The 18,020-nt window shown below is 43.9% G+C and overlaps 1 protein-coding gene across 23 annotated transcripts in view; it reads left to right on the forward strand.

The window, feature by feature from the left end:
* Positions 1-16,514, forward strand: part of ATP10D (ATPase phospholipid transporting 10D (putative)) — a 68,129-nt gene extending 51,615 nt beyond the window's left edge. For 21 of the 23 annotated variants that reach the window (XM_082238023.1, XM_082238034.1, XM_082238030.1 and 18 more), the window contains 7 exons: positions 2,879-2,955; positions 4,203-4,328; positions 5,402-5,602; positions 6,539-6,619; positions 8,816-8,920; positions 11,447-11,634; positions 14,688-16,514. In XM_082238023.1, coding sequence (XP_082094149.1) covers positions 2,879-2,955; positions 4,203-4,328; positions 5,402-5,602; positions 6,539-6,619; positions 8,816-8,920; positions 11,447-11,634; positions 14,688-14,814 — 905 coding nt within the window. In that variant the 3' untranslated portion in view covers positions 14,815-16,514. The remainder of the gene's footprint in view (positions 1-2,878; positions 2,956-4,202; positions 4,329-5,401; positions 5,603-6,538; positions 6,620-8,815; positions 8,921-11,446; positions 11,635-14,687) is intronic. The other 2 variants (XR_014223509.1, XM_082238043.1) reach the window with 2 other exon arrangements.
* The last annotated feature ends 1,506 nt before the right edge of the window (positions 16,515-18,020 follow it).

Here is an 18,020-nt window from a genome sequence, read left to right on the forward strand (position 1 = left end):
GTCAAGTTTGTGGTCAACCAAGACTCCTAGATCCTTTTCTCATGTACTGCTCTCAAGCCAGGTGTCACCCATCTTGTATTTGTGCCTCTCATTTTTTTTGCCCAAGTGCAGTACTTTACATTTCTCCCTGTTAAAATTCATCTTGTTTGTTTTTGCCCAGTTCTCTAATCTGTCAAGGTCATTTTGAAGTGTGATCCTGTCCTCTGGGGTGTTAGCCACCCCTCCCAGTTTGGTGTCATCTGCAAATTTGATCAGGATGCCCTTGAGTCCATCATCCAAGTCGTTGATAAAGATGTTGAATAAGACCGGGCCCAAGACAGAACCCTGTGGCACCCCACTAGTCACTCTTCTCCAGGATGAAGAGGAACCATTGATGAGCACCCTTTGGGTTCGGTCAGTCAGCCAGTTACAAATCCACTGAGTGGTAGCATAGTCAAGACCGCATTTTACCAGCTTCTTTGCAAGAATATCATGGGGCACCTTGTCAAATGCCTTGCTGAAATCAAGGTAGGCTACATCCACTGCGTTCCCTTCATCTACCAGGCTTGTAATTCTGTCAAAAAACGAGATCAGGTTAGTCTGACATGACTTATTTTTCAGAAATCCATGCTGACTATTGGTGATCACAGCATTCCTTTCTAGGTGCTCACAGACTGTTTGCTTAATGATCTGCTCCAGAATCTTCCCTGGTATTGATGTCAGACTGACTGGGCGGTAATTATTTGGGTCCTCTCTTTTCCCCTTTTTGAAAATAGGGACCACATTTGCCCTCCTCCAGTCTGCCGGGACTTCGCCTGTTCTCCAGGAATTCTCAAAGATGACTGCCAGTGGTTCTGAGATCACATCTGCCAGTTCTTTTAATACTCTTGGATGCAGTTCATCTGGCCCTGGAGACTTGAATACATCTAAACTAGCCAAATATTCTTGTACTATCTCCTTAGTTATTCTGGGCTGTGTTTCCTTTGCTGAATCATTTGCTCCAAATTCTTCAGGTCGGGCATTGTTTTCTTTATCGGAGAAGACTGAGGCAAAGAAGGCATTGAGTAGTTCAGCCCTTTCTGTGTCCCCTGTTTGCATTTCACCATCTTCTCCTCTGAGTGACCCCATTGTTTCTTTGTTCTTCCTTTTGCTACGAACATACCCATAAAAGCCTTTTTTGTTGCTTTTAACCTCTCTAGCAAGCCTGAGTTCATTCTGTGCTTTAGCTTTTCTGACTTTGTGTCTACACGTGCTGGCTATTTGTTTGAATTCCTCTTTGGTGGTTTCCCCCCTTTTCCATTTTTTGTACACATCCTTTTTTAATCTTAATTCAGTTAAAAGTTCTTTAGATAGCCACCCTGGCTTCTTTAGGCACCTTCCATGTTTCCGTCTCATTGGTATTGCCTGACGTTGTGCTTTTAGTATCTCCCTCTTAACAAACTCCCAGCCATCATGAACTCCCTTTCCTTTTAGTATTGTTGTCCATGGGATCTCACCCAGCACTTCCCTAAGTTTTATGAAGTCGGCTTTCTTAAAGTCAAGAAATTGAGTCCTAGTATGCTTGGCTGCTCCTTTCCGCTGTATAGTAAACTTCAGAAGAGCATGATCACTCGCGCCTAATGATCCTTCCACTTCTACCCCACTAACCAGGTCATCAACATTGGTTAGGACCAGATCTAAAATGGCTGTTCCTCTTGTTGCTTCTCCCACTTTCTGGACAATGAAGTTGTCTGCAAGGCCAGTGAGGAATCTGTTTGACCTTAAGCTCTTGGCTGAGTTTGACGTCCAACAAATATCCGGGTAATTGAAGTCCCCCATTACTACTATCTCCCTTCCTTTTGCATGCTTGGCCATCTGTTCCAGGAAGGCATCATCTATGTCCTCCGTTTGGCTTGGGGATCTATAGTAAACTCCCACAATGAGGTCTCTGTTATTCTTCTCTCCCTTAATTTTGACCCAAATGCTCTCACTTTGGCTTTGAGGATCTAAATCTTGGATCTCTTCACAGGTATACACATCCCTGACATATAACGCCACTCCTCCTCCTTTCTTGTCTGGTCTGTTTCTCTGAAATAGATTGTATCCCCCCATTATTACATTCCAATCGTGGGACTTATCCCACCAGGTTTCAGTGATGCCTATTATGTCATATTTAGTTTGCTGTACCAAGAGCTCAAGCTCATCTTGTTTATTTCCCATGCTTTGCGCATTAGTGTACAGACATTGAAGTCCATCAATATGTGATGCTGTCGTCATTCCCCATCTGTGCAGGGTAGTAATCCAACCAACAAGCCTGAGGTAGATCATGAGCTGTGTTGGCAATATAGTTTTATTGCACTTTTCAAAAAATAGTAATTTGTTTATAAGGTTTCTTTACATCAGATACACTAATTTCATATGATAAAAACATTTATCACAATACCCAACATATCTAGATCCAGGTATAATGCAAACTTAGAATTGCCCTCTAGATAAATAGCCACATAAACTATCAATAAATATTGCATATTTTATAAATCTACTCTCCTAAAATTCTCATTATTTCATTAAATATGCCAACATGAACTCCCCCTATCTTCATGTTGCACTTTATAGAGTCCTTTTTATAATGCCTATAACTTGACAATAATTCTAAAACAATTGAACAAACTAGACATAAATTTGCATTTGACGTGCAGCAGTAGGGAAGGAAAAGCTTCATTTCCTCTTTTGATGTCTGCAGTGATAATTACCAGCCCTCCCAGCTGATGACATTTGCACTTGTATTTAACATCGCATCTTGTGAGGCCATGAAATTTCAATCTATTTTTCTCTTTCGTCAAGTCTGTGTGCAGTGCATTAGCGCGCCCCCGCCCAAACCAGTTTCATTGCAACATTGTTCTTTTCCTTCTCCTGGAAGGTGATGGTGCCAACGATGTTAGTATGATCCAAGTTGCTGATGTTGGAATTGGAATCGCTGGCCAAGAAGGCATGCAGGTAGGACGGATTGAGAGAACTGTAAATGGAAGCAGTGTTGCGTATAGATTGATGACCGTGAGAGCCATAACACTTATTGGTAGCAGAATACCGTATTTTTTGCTCTATAAGACTCACTTTTTCCCTCCTAAAAAGTAAGGGGAAATTTGTGTGCGTCTTATGGAGCGAATGCAGGCTGCGCAGCTATCCCAGAAGCCAGAACAGCAAGAGGGATTGCTGCTTTCACTGCGCAGCGATCCCTCTTGCTGTTCTGGCTTCTGAGATTCAGAATATTTTTTTTCTTGTTTTCCTCCTCCAAAAACTAGGTGCGTCTTGTGGTCTGGTGCGTCTTATAGAGCAAAAAATACGGTATATTGTTAGTGGAATCAAAAGCTGTATACCCCAAACCCTAGAATTTGCAAGAGGTCTTTGTCAAAAGAGCTGATCTATTGGAAATACAAGTACTATGGTGTTGTAAGGAACCTGTGGGACAGTGTGTCTTGGCTGTTAACCAGAAGCTTGGTGGTTCATGCCCCCTCAGGGATGTCTGCGGACAGAATTCCTGCATTGCATGGGGTTGGATGACCCTCCTGGTTTCTCCCAGCTCTACAATTCTATTATACTATTGCAAAGGCCTTAAGAGCCATATTTACACTGTATTAGGTTCTAATATGGACATACATTCCTAAGAAATCAGATTATATACCAGGAGAATGTTCCTTGAAATCAGAGGATCTAGGAATTTGTACAACCATGGGCATCTTCGTGGAGCATGTTTGAAGCAGTTTCAGGTAGATATCTGAAGAGGTTTGAAGAGGATTCATTCAGGTGGCTTTAGTTGTCACAGAAGTCATTCATGGGAACAGTGTAATAATTTATGAGTTGGTAGTGCAAAGATCAACAACTTCCTTGATTCGTGAGGAACTAAAATATGTCCTCATGTTAAGAGGGTGGATTAATTGGCATATAAGACACTGCTCAATAAATGATGATTGACGAGTGTGGGTCCGAATCAAGGGAAAGAGAGGATGAGTGGAGGATGAGTTAGAAAGGGAGAGAAGTATAACAGTATACACAAGACCATGACTTCTACAAGGAAACCTTTGTGGAGACATATATTTGTATTTTTGGCCAAAGGAACTTGTGCCGTCAGCTTCAGTGGGATGCAGGGAGTGTCAAGTAACTCCGTGGTAAATGAAAGCTCCTGACTTCATTTTGTAGCTATTTTCTCGGTTGCTGTATTTCATTTATTTCATGTTTGTTTTCAGGCTGTGCTGGCGAGTGATTTTGCGCTTTCTCAGTTCAGACATCTCAGCAAGCTGCTGTTCGTACACGGCCACTGGTGTTACACGCGATTAGCGAACATGATCCTTTACTTTTTTTACAAGAATTTGGTATGTAGCTTCCGGGGATGCCTCAATGGGTTTGACCTTGCGGAAGGACAGTTTCTTAATGATTAGAAACAGGCGAAGGACGCTAGTAAATTCTGTACTCTGAATCTACAGCAGCAGAAATGGGAGTCTGCCCACCCGCCTTGGGTTAAGGGTCACTGCTCCAGTGGCATTTATAATAAATTTAAATACGGTCTATGCCAAAAAGCTGTCTGTTAGCGCTAAGAAGATTGTGACAAGTTGGCTCCACTATTGAAACCTGCAAATTATCAAAGGATTATTTTACGCCGTTTCTGCCTGGGGAAGCGTGTCTGAAGCAGACAGGCCTTGCCAGTTTCAATGTTGAGCGTGGACTTCGAGGTTTACTTCTGAGCAGTAAGAACTCAAAATGAGTTCATTATGTTACAGAGTTAAGACAGAGGCAAGCAGTAACCACATGGTAACTCCTGTAAAGCTCAGCTGCTTTGCCACTCACTTAAGAAATTTCCCCCCTTGCAGTTCTAACCACTGGAGAGCTAATAATCTGTAACCTCTGACCATGGAATAAAGTCAGCATTACTAAATATTGGTAACTATTTGAAATTCTGGGAAAGCAGGAATCACTTTTAGCACTCAGCTTAAGAAGGCTAGAGGCTACAGCCAGCCCTCTCTCCAGGCAGTTCGTAACAGTGGTGTCTTACTATCTTCATACTGGTAGTCAACATTTTCACCAAATTATCTTAAGTGTTTGGTGCTGAGAAAATGCAGTATTTGCAATCCTGAGCCCTTAGTACAATTTCTAGGACAACAGATTCGTATCATTGGCATTCAGCATTTCTGTAGCCCACTATAAGAACCATTTGACATTGCAGTTCTTTCCCGCAAAGGGGCAGAACTGTACATCAGTAGTGGAGCAAGGAAAAGGTCCCAGGTTAAACCGAGTAGGGTGGAAAACTCCAAAACTCTGGAGAGCTTCTGCCAGTCAGTGTAGACAAAAGTGAACTAGACAGACCAGTGGTCTGACTCAGTATATATAATTCCTGTTGGCTCTTGTTTATAGATTCTCACCTTTTAATTCCCACCTCTGTTCCCAACAGGCATATGTGAACCTCCTGTTCTGGTTCCAGTTCTTCTGTGGGTTTTCAGGAACACCCATGACCGACTACTGGAGTTTGATTTTCTTCAATCTGCTCTTCACATCAGTACCACCTGTCATTTATGGTGTTTTGGACAAAGATGTCTCCGCAGAAGTCCTGTTGCACTTGCCAGAACTTTACAAGGCTAGTCAGAGAAACGAGGTATTTCTTGGCTTCTTACAAATATTTGGAAGCTGAAGTGACTCACATGTTCTCTGTTGTGCATTCCTTACCAGTTAAACGTGAACATTCCCTCCTGTTAAATAATCTGGTGGAGATGAAAGGCATTATTCTTCACTGGCTTTACAGCCAATGAATGTAGGTGGCCTTAGGAGGGCAACATAGTTTATACACAAACAGTTATTTGATGGATGCCCTGTTACCATTTTCTACCATGTAGACTGCTGCTGCTTATTTGTGTTTCTCCAGCATGGTGAGGAAGGCCTCAGCAGAAATGTGGGAGTATTGTACGCTGTGTGCTAGACATGCATGCTGTCAAAGTCAAGCTGAAACTCTCTAGGAGGGGTTCCAGATTAGATTGCTATACTGTCTCACCAGCCTGTACTGTCCCCTGCAGCTCTGACAATGAGTATCTCTGGTTGGTTCGCTGAAAATACAACAGATTTTTTATTGAACCAATTTTTGTTCAGAGAGTTTCAAACACTTCCTGCTTGACCATGGTATTTTTGGTAATTTAAAAGCTGCATTTTTATATACCGACAAGTGTTAGTCTTATAACTAGACTCGCCTTCTCCCTTTAATCTCTCATTTGTGACTTGGGCATATTGCAGACTAGCTCAGGCTCTCTCACTGAAGGTTGAGACCTGGCTCTTGGATGGTGATACTGTATGTGTGAGCTTTTGGAAGCTCAGTAAGGCGTTCAGGCGTCCAAACATGCAGTCAAGGCAAAATGACTAGAATCTGTATCTTCCCAAACTATGAGTAGAATTCAAAATATCCCTCTTCTGGGGGTTCTCCTGAACCCCCTTAACCCAATTTAAGAGGTGGGGGGGAAAGACCCATTGCAAAAGTGCTTGTGTGGGGCTCTTTAGATGAATCCCACCCTCAATAAGTGTTTCTCCTGTCTTTCCTTTTCAGCCATACCTGTTTACAACCTTCATAATGAACTTATTAGATGCTTTTTACCAAAGTCTAGTTTGCTTTTTTATCCCTTACTGGGTAAGTGTTAGGATATTTTACTCCTTTATCTCAACTTTTATTTGCCTTTTTATTTGCATGATCTTTAAACTTCCTTCATATTCAAAAAAACAGTAGGCTTACAGTACTCATGATATGGAATACAAGCACAGAGGACTTCCGGTGGGTGGGTGGGGCATGGCAGATTGAATCTCTGTTGTCAGCAGTCCACGGAAATAATTCCATGATAATTGATGACAGCCAGGAGTAAGCTTCGACTGTCAAATTCACCCTGGAAAAAAAGTGAATAGGGATCCAACCTCTGATGCGCTGAAAAAGCTGTTTTCTGTGTCAAGAGACCAAGAAGCTGTCAGCTCCTGGGAGCTCTGGTGGGGTTAAGCGACTTAAGAACCAAGGAGTCTACATCTTGCCCAAAAGCCACATAAGAGCCCTGATGTGCATGTGATCTGCAAAAGCCTCTCTTTCTTAATTATTTCTGGAAATTTATAATTTATAACTCAGAGAAATTTATCCATCTGCCAGTGGAAATTTACATTTGATGCATGAGCTGCTTTTTGGCTTCAAGTAGAAGGGAAGAGAAGTCAATTGTTAAAGGGCTGAAGGCAGAACCAAAAGCTTGTTTTAATGGCTTGAGAAAAGAAATTTGCAAATGAATGAGACACTTTTGTGTGTGTCAATAATTTTTATTTCATGTTGTTTATTTTTGTTTTCTCGATGAAAATGTTGCTTAGAAATCAAAAGTAAATGTGCCACTTGATACTTCCTCCACGGGAAAGGATTATCTATTCTAATAAGAGATATGGCTGTGAAGATCTTAAGGTGGAGACAGGAGATGTAAGGAGACTGAATTGTTAATAAGATCATGAAAATTCAGTCTGGCAAATATACCTCTATTTGGGCATTCCACTGACTGTTGGCATCTTTCAGCAAATGTTTGATGAGCAAATAAAATTGACTAAAGTTCCATTGGGGTCTAATCCAGTGGGGAATGAAAGTAAACCAGGAATGAATGAAATGAAAGGCAGAATCAGAGACAATACAGAGACTTTGGAGAAGAATATGGATAAAGGACTGGCAGAATCAGAGTGTGAAATGGTAGAGTTGGAGGGAATAGATGGTGCATTGGAAAAGTCATTTACACAAGTGTTTGGAGGAATAAAACAGCCATATGGTGTTGTGATTCTGGAGGAGTAGAATGAAATAATGGATGGAGACATGGACAGACATCTGGATCTGGCATTGATAAGAGCTGAGAGAGAAAGGGCTCTGTGTACAACTTGGAGTGAACTCAGAGGGAAAAGGTACTCTGGTACTTTCCTTGGGAAAAGAATAGAAAAAATGTAAATGGAAGAGGTAATTTTTTTAGATAAGGATGGAACACAACAGGAAATGGGAACTGAAGAAACAGAACTGGGTGCGAATTAATGGATACGTAACAAGAAAAGAACTATGGAATAATACCTCAATATATGATCACCGTGGAGAGACTCGTACATGGACAAAGATGGAAAGATTTATTATTGTTTAAGACGAAGTGGAAGTTGTGGTTGTGGAAGACCAAGTGGTTATGTTTGATTGGAGAAAAATCATTACACATATTTATTAACAATAGAGAGTTCCTTTTGAACTTCTTGTGTGAAAAGAAAAATGAATGGATTTCACACATTTGAGTCTGAAGATTGGGAAAATTTTAACAGAAAGCAGAACAGTTGGATGTCATCCTAGGGCAAATGTTACGAATATATTTTTCTTTAATGTAGTGGGCAGATGTAAAATCAGGAGTCCTTTTATTTATTTTTAATTCTTCTTTTCTTTCTCTTTTTTTTCTTTCTTTCCCCCCCCCCTTTTGTGTCCTCTGCTCTGAGCCATTATTGGGGTCCAAGGATTACACACACACGAAGGTGGTGTGTGGTTTGTGGCAGGACCCTGAGTGAGAGGCAGGGAAGTGAAGATCTCCCAGGCTGAAAGACTGGGAGAAGAAAGGAAAGCTCCCAGGTGAGAGCTGGGAAGGTCCATCATTTTCTGTTGGTGACAAGGATTAAGAACTACATTTAAGAGAAGACTCTGTTTTCTTTTCTCTTTCCTTCTTCGTTTTTGTTATTTAGATTAGTTTCTTTTATCTTATTGTCTCATGAAAAGGCTTTAAAGAAATCTTAAGGAAAAAAGGGGGAATACAATCACAGAGTACATAAACTTTAAATAATTGTTCCTTTACAGACCTACAGTGGCTCTGATATAGACCTCTATTCTTTCGGGTGTCCTATTAACACCTCCATGTTTTTTACAATATTATTACACCTCGTGATTGAAAGCAAATCTTTGGTGAGTACGTTGTTCATTCTAAGGTTCACTTTGCAAATTGCTCTTGGACAAGGTCAAGTTAACATTTATCATCTCGTCACATGGTGGATGTTGATGCTTAAATGTGCCCGCACAAAGTGTGGGATGGTATTTGCAGCACCACAGCAGTCTTCAGTAGTTGATGAGATAGATATGCACTCACACAGTTAGAATGGATATCATTTGACATGTTAAATGGACACGATAAAAATCATCTTAGAATGGTGTTGCCATGTCCAAAACTAACGTGAGAATCGGGCCAATTCTTACCAAAAGTGTTTTCCTTCCTTTATGCCAGTATTGAAGACATGAGCTGTCTTGCACCTCACCCCATAGGGTCCATTCTTTAACATTTGTGGGTGAGTTCCCTTCAGGGTGAAAGCTGAACACAATCAGTTTGGGTAGTTAGTTCCAGGCGAGGAAGAGGCCTTCACTTCCTTTCACAAAATGTGAAGCAAAGCTCCTGCAGGAACCTTGGTGGGAGAAGAGTTTGAAGGGAAAAGTTTCCACTCTCCATGTTTCTCTCTAAATTTACAGTGGTAGCTCGGGTTACATTCGCTTCAGGTTACACACTCCGCTAACCCAGAAATAATGCTTCAGGTTAAGAACTTTGCTTCAAGATGAGAACAGAAATTGTGCTCCGGCGGCACAGTAGCAGCAGGAGGCCCCATTAGCTAAAGTGGTGCTTCAGGTTAAGAACAGTTTCAGGTTAAGAACGGACCTCCGGAACGAATTAAGTACTTAACCCGAGGTACCACTGTATTGGATACAGAGTATTCACACACACACACCCCACGGTGAAGTCTTATCTTGCCCAACATCTCATCCCTCTGCCTCCCAGTTCTTTTGAGCAGAACCTGTGAACAGCCCCTGAGAAAAAGGAAGAGAGAGGGAGGCAGGGAACTAATTGCTAATTTACTCCTCAGAAGCCAGCTTGTCCCATCTGCAAGTTCCTCCCCTGAACTATATTCCTACCTTTAGAGCAAGTGTGGGGACTCTTTGGCCCTTCAGATGTTGCTACAGCTTACATCAGCCTCTGCAAGAATATCCAGGGATGATGGGAGTTGTTGTAGTTCAGCAAGAGTGTCAGAGGTTTCCCACCCATACCTGCTTTAGAGAGTATTAGTAATGATGTCATAACAAGGGCAGTGCTTTTTGTAACAGAAATTCTTGCCCAAATTAACTAAAATTATTGTTTTTAAATGGCAGCATTGGATAGAGGCAGAAACTGGGGTGGCTTAATAGCTGCCTCTTACTACTGCAGAAAATGAGACTGAACACTGAGAAGGGAGGAGGTAGCAAGGATTATTTTCCTGCCAGGGCAAGCAGGGGATATGACTTTCCAGACTGCCCTTTCTAGGAATTTAAAGGGAAACGCCCTGTGTTGTAACCCTTTGCTTACCTAATAAAGCATGAAATTTTGGGGAGGCTGCAGGATTATTTCCCACATTAATAAGCCTGTTGAACTTCTTTCTAGTGCTTCTCTTTCAGACCTTTCCCCCTTGTGAATCCCAACACAGTGAGGTCGGGTTAAGAAGGAAGTAATCCCAGTGGGTGAAGAAGAGGGGAACCACCTTGGAACATCCTCGGCCTCCCTTGATCTAAGGGTGCTGCTGGGCCAAGGCTGTGGCAAAGGGCTATGGCATCTCCTGGGTCTTGGCCAGCCAGCCAGCACTATGAAGAAAAGGCCACTGAATGGCTTCAGTGCCTTCTGTCCTCAGACCTGGCCAGCCACAGAAGAGCAATGAAACCACCCTTTCTGTCTTAGCAGAGAATGAGCTGCCACTAATAATAATAATAATAATAATAATAATAATTTATTTATACCCTGCCCATCTGGCTGGGTTTCCCCAGCCACTTTGGGCGGCTTCCAACAGAACATTAAAATACAATAATCTAATAAACATTAAAAGCTTCCCTAAACAGGGCTGCCTTCAGATGTCTTCTATAAGTTTGGTAGTTGCTTTTCTCTTTGACATCTGGTGGGAGGGCGTTCCACAGGGCGGGTGCCCTCTGCCAGGTTCCCTGTAACATGGCTTCTCGCAACGAGGGAACCGCCAGAAGGCCCTCGGCGCTGGACCTCAGTGAGCAGCATGCCTCCCCCACCCCGTTGGGCCTGGCCATGTAACAAGTGGGAACTTTGATGGGTACTATATGGGACCTTCCTCAAATCAGAAGAAGCTGCTTGCAGCCTTTGTTCACATTAAGCCCATCCACCCATGGCTACTTGGAAATCTGGAGAAGCAAAGGGGGGTTAGCCCTCAGCTTAACTGCATGGGTGGAGTCTTCAGACAACTTTCAAGCAGCTGCCCTGCAGCACAGTTACATGAACCCACCCTTAAACATTAGGGGCTAAGAACCACGGAAACAATGCTAGTTTGGAATGGTGAATGAATATGAGATTCTCTGAGCTCGTACCGCTGCCTTTCAGTTCTTCAGAAATGGAAGCAGATTCTGTCTCACTCAGTTTGTCCTTCTGTGGTGTGTGTTGTTGTTTTTTAATTTCAGAATGTGGCACACTTCTCTGTTCTAGCTGGTAGCGTCTTCCTGTTCTTCAGCATTATTGGGACCTTTGGAGCTACCTGCATCCTCTGCAACCCACCAGCCAATCCATATTGGATAATTCAGAAACATTTGTCTACTCCAAGGTTTTATCTGGTGTGCTTACTTGCGACTCTTTTGGCTCTTCTTCCAAGGTATTTTATTGGTTTGGGACCAAGCACTGTGGTGTAGATAGAAATTCAGTGTTCATGCTGTGATTCTTCTGTCACATGTGACAGAGCAACAAACCTGTACGTAAAGTCAGTAGGGAACTGCAGCTAATTCTGTCCATCTGCTGAATATGATACAAACACATGTAACATTCACGCTTTACATTTTTACTTGTTCACTAAAAAAAAAAACTTGGCAGTACTAAAGATTTATTGACCATTGTAGAAAAGCTATGCTGAATCAAGCAAAAAGAGGTCACTCTTCACTTTAGGTCTAAGTCTCATTGGGGTGGTAAACACGTGGTCTGGACTGTACCACTTCAGACTCCAAGTGGGTGCTCACATACCGTATTTTTCGCACCATAGGGCGCACCGGACCATAGGGCGCACCCAGTTTTTAGGGGGGGAATTCAAGAAAAAAAACTTTTTCCCCCCGCAGCCCCAAAGAGCAGCGTACAGGCTGCACACAACCTCTCCCTGCCGGAGGGGTTGCGTGCAGCTATGGATCAAGCCAAGGCAGCGAGCGGGATGGATCCCGCTCGCTGTTTTGGCTTCCCCTAGCCCCGTGCAGCCTCTCCCTCCCAGGAGAGGCTGTGTGGGGCTAAAGAATCCATAGCCCCGTGCAGCCTCTCCTTGGCAGAGGGGTTGCACGCAGCTATGGAGGAAGCCAAGGCAGCGAGCGGGATGGATCCCGCTCGCTGTTTTGGCTTCCCCTTTAGCCCCGTGCAGCCTCTCCTTGGCGGAGGGGCTGCACAGGGCTTTCCTGGCTTTACTGGGAGGTGGGGGGATTCCCTCACCTCTCCCAAAAGCCCGCAGAAGCCGTGCAAACCCTTTAAAGAGATCGCGGCTTCTCCTGGCTTTCCTGGGAGGTGGGGGGATTCCCCCACCTCCCACAAAACCGGCAGAAGCCGCACGCCTTTTAAAAGGGCTGCACGGCTTCTCCTGGCTTTCCTGGGAGGCGGGGGGATTCCCCCACCTCCCGCAAAACCGGCAGAAGCCGCACGCCTTTTAAAAGGGCTGCACGGCTTCTCCTGGCTTTCCTGGGAGGCGGGGGGATTCCCCCACCTCCCGCAAAACCGGCAGAAGCCACGCGCCTTTTAAAAGGGCTGCACGGCTTCTCCTGGCTTTCCTGGGAGGCGGGGGAATTCCCCCACCTCCCGCAAAACCGGCAGAAGCCGCACGCCTTTTAAAAGGGCTGCACGGCTTCTCCTGGCTTTCCTGGGAGGCGGGGGGATTCCGCAAAACCAGGCTCCCCCCCCCCCCGCCAGCCTTCTAGCCAAGTCGGGGGACAGCGGGAATGGCGCGCTGCGCCTCTCCCGCTGTCTCCCGAGTTTGCGGGGCTGGCGACGGGGAGGAGCAGGCTTCTCCCCCCGCCAGCCTTCTAACCAAGTCGGGGGACAGCGGGAAGGGCGCGCTGCGCCTCTCCCGCTGTCCCCCGAGCTTGTGGGGCTGGCGGTGGGGCTCTCCTGAAGCCTGGAGAGCGAGTGGGGTTGGTGCGCACCGACCCCTCTCGCTCTCCAGGCTTCAGCGAAAGCCTGCATTCGCACCATAGGACGCACACACATTTCCCCTTCATTTTTGGAGGGGAAAAAGTGCGTCCTATAGTGCGAAAAATACGGTAATTGAATTATCCCAACCTGACCTCCCCAAAATCATTCCATAAAGAAAGGTAGATGTTAAGAATAATTCTAGCCCATCAAGCCTTTTGAAAGGCTTGTTTTCCCCCCTTGGGGAAACATTCTGCTGCATGACATCCACTTGTAGGCTAAAGTGGTCCTACCCAGACATTTTATCACCTCAATGGGAAATAGGTTAGTGTCTCCAATACAGAATACCCTGGACTCTGGAATTATTGGCCAAAATATCCAGGGTAATAAATTACAGCACTTTCCCATCAATTTTTTAGTATCTTCGTAGTTTGGATTCTAAGAACTAAATTTTATAAAGGGACCACACACACACACACACACACACTTTTTTCAAGTTTCTGGTCAAAATGGTTGAATAGTGCGTAACATTAGTTCAGACATCTCCTTAAAAGCTGAATATTGAGTTCAGGGCAGTTTCAGTCAATATCCAGATTTTGCCACCTTGGGCTCTGAACACTTAAGTCAGGAGGAGTTTGGGGGTAATTGGGATTTTGTCCTGCTGGTTTTCTATTATATTACATTTGTATCCCGCAGTTCCTCTAAACAACTTGAAGAAGTGATCTATTGTCATAGCAAGTCTGTGAGGCAGGGGAGGTGGCTAAATGCCCCTGTTGAGATGCATAACTGATTTGAGGTTTGAACACGGGCTTCCCCGTGCCCAAGGCCACTGTAGCAGCACAGTGCCATTGTAACCAGGGTTGCCATATGCCCGGAATTTCCAGGACATATCCAGAATACTGCGGCTGGAAGCAGTGTCCAGGCAGAAATTGCTGAAACGTCCAGGAAAATCCGAATGTATGGCAGCCCACACCGGCAGTGTCATTTTTGGTGATTTCCCTTAAATATAGCTCAATAACATCTGAAAAAGCTCAACAACCTTTCTGAAATATGGCAACCCTATTGTAACATGTGTTGCTGTTGCCAACATGAGCTTTTTTTTGGCTAGAGTTAGAACAGGCATCCCCAACCTGCGGCCCTCCAGATGTTTTGGCCTACAACTCCCATGATCCCTAGCTAGCAGGACCAGTGGTCAGAGATGATGGGAATTGTAGTCCAAAACATCTGGAAGGCCAAAGGTTGGGGATGCCTGAGTTAGAATATAAACTTTGCCTACATCTATAATCCTTAAACCATTCTCCAACATTCAGTTCGGCATTGGTTTCAGTATGATACATTTGTTAGGACAAACTTAAGTAATTCTTTTTGGTAACCCAAATCCTTTCCGTAATTGGTTGAGATAAAGGTGGGAGGGAGGGAAGGCACCTTATTACCTCCTGGTTAATAAGAGCACACTGTTGAGAAGAATGCCTTTTCACAGGACACTCTTTGCCTCAAACCAATTTAAATCCATGCCTACACAGCTTATTTGAATCCTTCCTTATTCTGTAGGTATTTGTTCAGGGTGATCCAGGCCACAGCATTTCCAACTCCACTGCTAAAGGCCAAGAACTTGGAAGGTCGGGTCCTTACAGGACGGAAGAGTCTGCTGCGCAGTGCAAGTGTAGCCCCATCGTGAGGGGTAGAATTGATCACCAAGGGACAAATGGGGATTCTGGGTCTGCTAATTCTGAAGACTCAGCAAAAGAAAACAACATCAAGTGTTGTGGTTTGTTGCTGTTGCCAATACAGCTAGTGCCGTTTTGTAATAATGTTGGAGACAGTCTGAACAGGCACCCAAGGCACATCTGAAAATGGCGGCAGGCTGAGTTGTGAGGGCACTGAAATGTTTAAGCCCCTCAAAGGAATTCTATTCCATCACATATGGAGCTAGTGATTCTTAAGTTGGAGGGTTAGACTTTACTTCTGAAGAGGACCACACTGATATTTCTCTCGTGAATAAGGCTGATTCGGATTCTGCCTAGGGCATATAGGAGGGTTTAAAACACTCTGCCAAAAATAGAGTGTTATTTATGCTTTAATGTCCAAAAGAGGAAGGGTGGTACATTTAAATGATCTTTCTCACATGACTTTTCTTCTTTTTATATGAAATTCAGCCACCACCCACTGCTTGTGCTTTTTTTTATAGACAAAAAAGTACTTAGAATAATTTGTTCAAGATATAAGCAAACAAAGAAATGCTGCCCCTTGTTCCACGATGGATAAATCATTTCATATGAGCCTTGATAGCATGGGAAGAGATATTGAAGCCTGGCCAGGCAAGGAGGTTTTGGGATTACTGAATTTTGACTTTATTCTTTCTACTGTTATTATAATGTTTGGTTCTGGGGCAGTCAGTGTTAGAGCAGCTCTGTCTAACAAGATGCACAGTAGTTCCCTCTGAAAACAGCTGTGCAAAACCTAAATCACTTTCGTAATAAAACAGTATTCATGGAAGCAAGATTCATAGATGATAGGAGCCACTTCTCTGGAGAATAAACTAGCTGAGGATGCAGGAAAGACATTTCTACACAAGCACAGCATTTTTGTATATATGATGATTATGTGAATGTGAGAAACTGTCTGCGCTTTTATTTCCTTATGGAAGGAATACTGTTAAATTTGTTCTTTTAGAAATGAATATTTGTACTGTAAACGGTGTGTGGTGCGGCTCCTCCTTTCTTTCCCTCTGCAAACAGATTGCTGTTTTCAGATAACAGACTTTTCACTACCCTTGCTTAAAAGAATGTTCCATAAAAAACTGATGTTAAAATGTTTAGGATTTGGGGGTGGGGTGATTCTGTTGGTTCAGTACTCTGCTAGGGACACAGCTAAACTGAACATATTCTGAATTAATTTACCAAGGTTCTGAGGAAATCCCTGAGAGGATGAAAGCACGGCATAGGTAATAAAAAACACTTCTAAACAAGATTTACTGCACAAATTTCCTTAAGACCTTTCTGCATCATATCCTGTATGTTAAGAGAAAGACCTTCCATTTAGTCCACATGTGAACCATTCTGGCACAGCTTTACCTGTAACTCAGACCTTTTGGGGAGGGTAGCCTGATTTTAACTATAATTGCTGTTATCTGCAGCTGTACCCACTTAGCATCCCCCATCAGAGTTAAAATACTGGTTTCTTCCAGCTGGCATTCAAGATTGCCTTGCCATATAGCAAATAGTAATCTCTATTCAATATGCAACTGTATTTTGCAGGATAATGACTCCAGGTTATCATGACCTGATTTTGTGTCACTGTGTCCAGTTGAAACATGCTCTTTCTGCTATGCTCTCCACAATGCATGTGGAAATATATAAACACCAAATATTGAAAGTATTGGTTTCTAATCATGTGTCACAATTTTTAAGGCAGGGGGTAGGAACTTTTTGGCCCTATGGGCCAGATCTTTATCTCCTGCCCACTTCCCCTTGCCAACTTCGGCACGCAGGTGGGCCCTGTCAATCATCTGATGCCATAGTGGCATGTGATTGACAACTGCCACAGCCCAGCACTACATGCTCAACTATCAGTTGAGTGTCAAAAGGCCCTTTTCAGCCAAGTCCTGCCCTTAGCTGCTGTGTAAGGCTGGTGCATGTGCCTTGGCCAAAGTGACTTTGCTGACCCAATGGGGAGGCCAGATTTGGCCTGCAGGACAATAGGTTCCCAATCCCTGTTTTATTTACAGTGCACAACATGGAATAAGTCCCATGGGATTCAGTCCAACCTATTTTTGAGTAACCACACAAAGCACTGCACTGCATCCTTCCATGCTGCTGGTGCCCCTCTTGTCTAACAGCAGTGGAAGATGCCTGCCTCCAGGGCATCTTTCCATTCTTGGAAGGAGAAGGGAGTGCCCCCCATGGGGGTCGTTTAACCAGCCCATGGACCCCCACTGCCCGCTCCGGGACCGCCTTCCGCAACACTGGCTGGCTTCCCATTGGCTGCAGGAAGCGCCTGCTGCCAACAGGAAGCTGTGCATGCCTCCTCTGCGCTGGAAATAGTGTTTGCGCATGCATGCGCACACACTCCGGCCCACCGCAGCGTCTGCTGGACCGTGAACAGGTCCAAGCCACAAAAACTTTGCCGACCCCGGCTCTAGAAGTTTCTGAACACAGATGCAGATCCTGTAATTGTGACTGCACAGACCACCATTCAAAAGACACAAGTATGCAATCTATTTTAAGTCATGGAGCCTGAATCATATGATTACTTCATACATGAGCACCATTCATCATTCACCACTGGCAAAAGAAGGAAGCGTGTATTTGATTTGGGCAACCCTTCTACATGCTACTCAAGCAACAAACAAACTGGTCACAGTTTTTTAAGCTGATAACGTGATTTTGGATTAACCTGAACTGGAGCCAAGTCCTAGATGTGCCAATCTTATTTTTTTATATTCCTTTATCTTGCTGGACCGCACATGCTAAAGAAGAATGCATCAACCCCTTTACCTTTTTAGTGCAAAAATAACAACAAAAGAGGGACCTGAGGGGGGGGGAGCCAGATGTTTTCTATAAAACAAATTATAGGAACAAAATCCAGTATTGTTATCCAAGTCCACAGTGGGAGCTTGATTTAGGGAATTTAGCACACCTTCTTGGGGAGGGAGGGAGAATTGCCTGTTTTTGAAAGTTTATTGTTGCCTGTTTGAGCCATACAGAAACTGCAGCCGCTGACAATAAATCACTAAACATTGAGCTCCATTTTAGTATTCTCTTTTTATGTTTGCAAAATGAATAAATTACATGAGACAAACTTTAAACTGCGGCAGGCAGGGTGTTGCGGGGCTATGTTTAACTTTCCTTCCTAAGTCTGTAACCAAACACTGTAAGGTCTCTG

This window comes from Podarcis vaucheri (genome assembly GCF_965113315.1).
Source record: "Podarcis vaucheri genome assembly, chromosome: 9".
NCBI lineage: Eukaryota > Metazoa > Chordata > Lepidosauria > Squamata > Lacertidae > Podarcis > Podarcis vaucheri.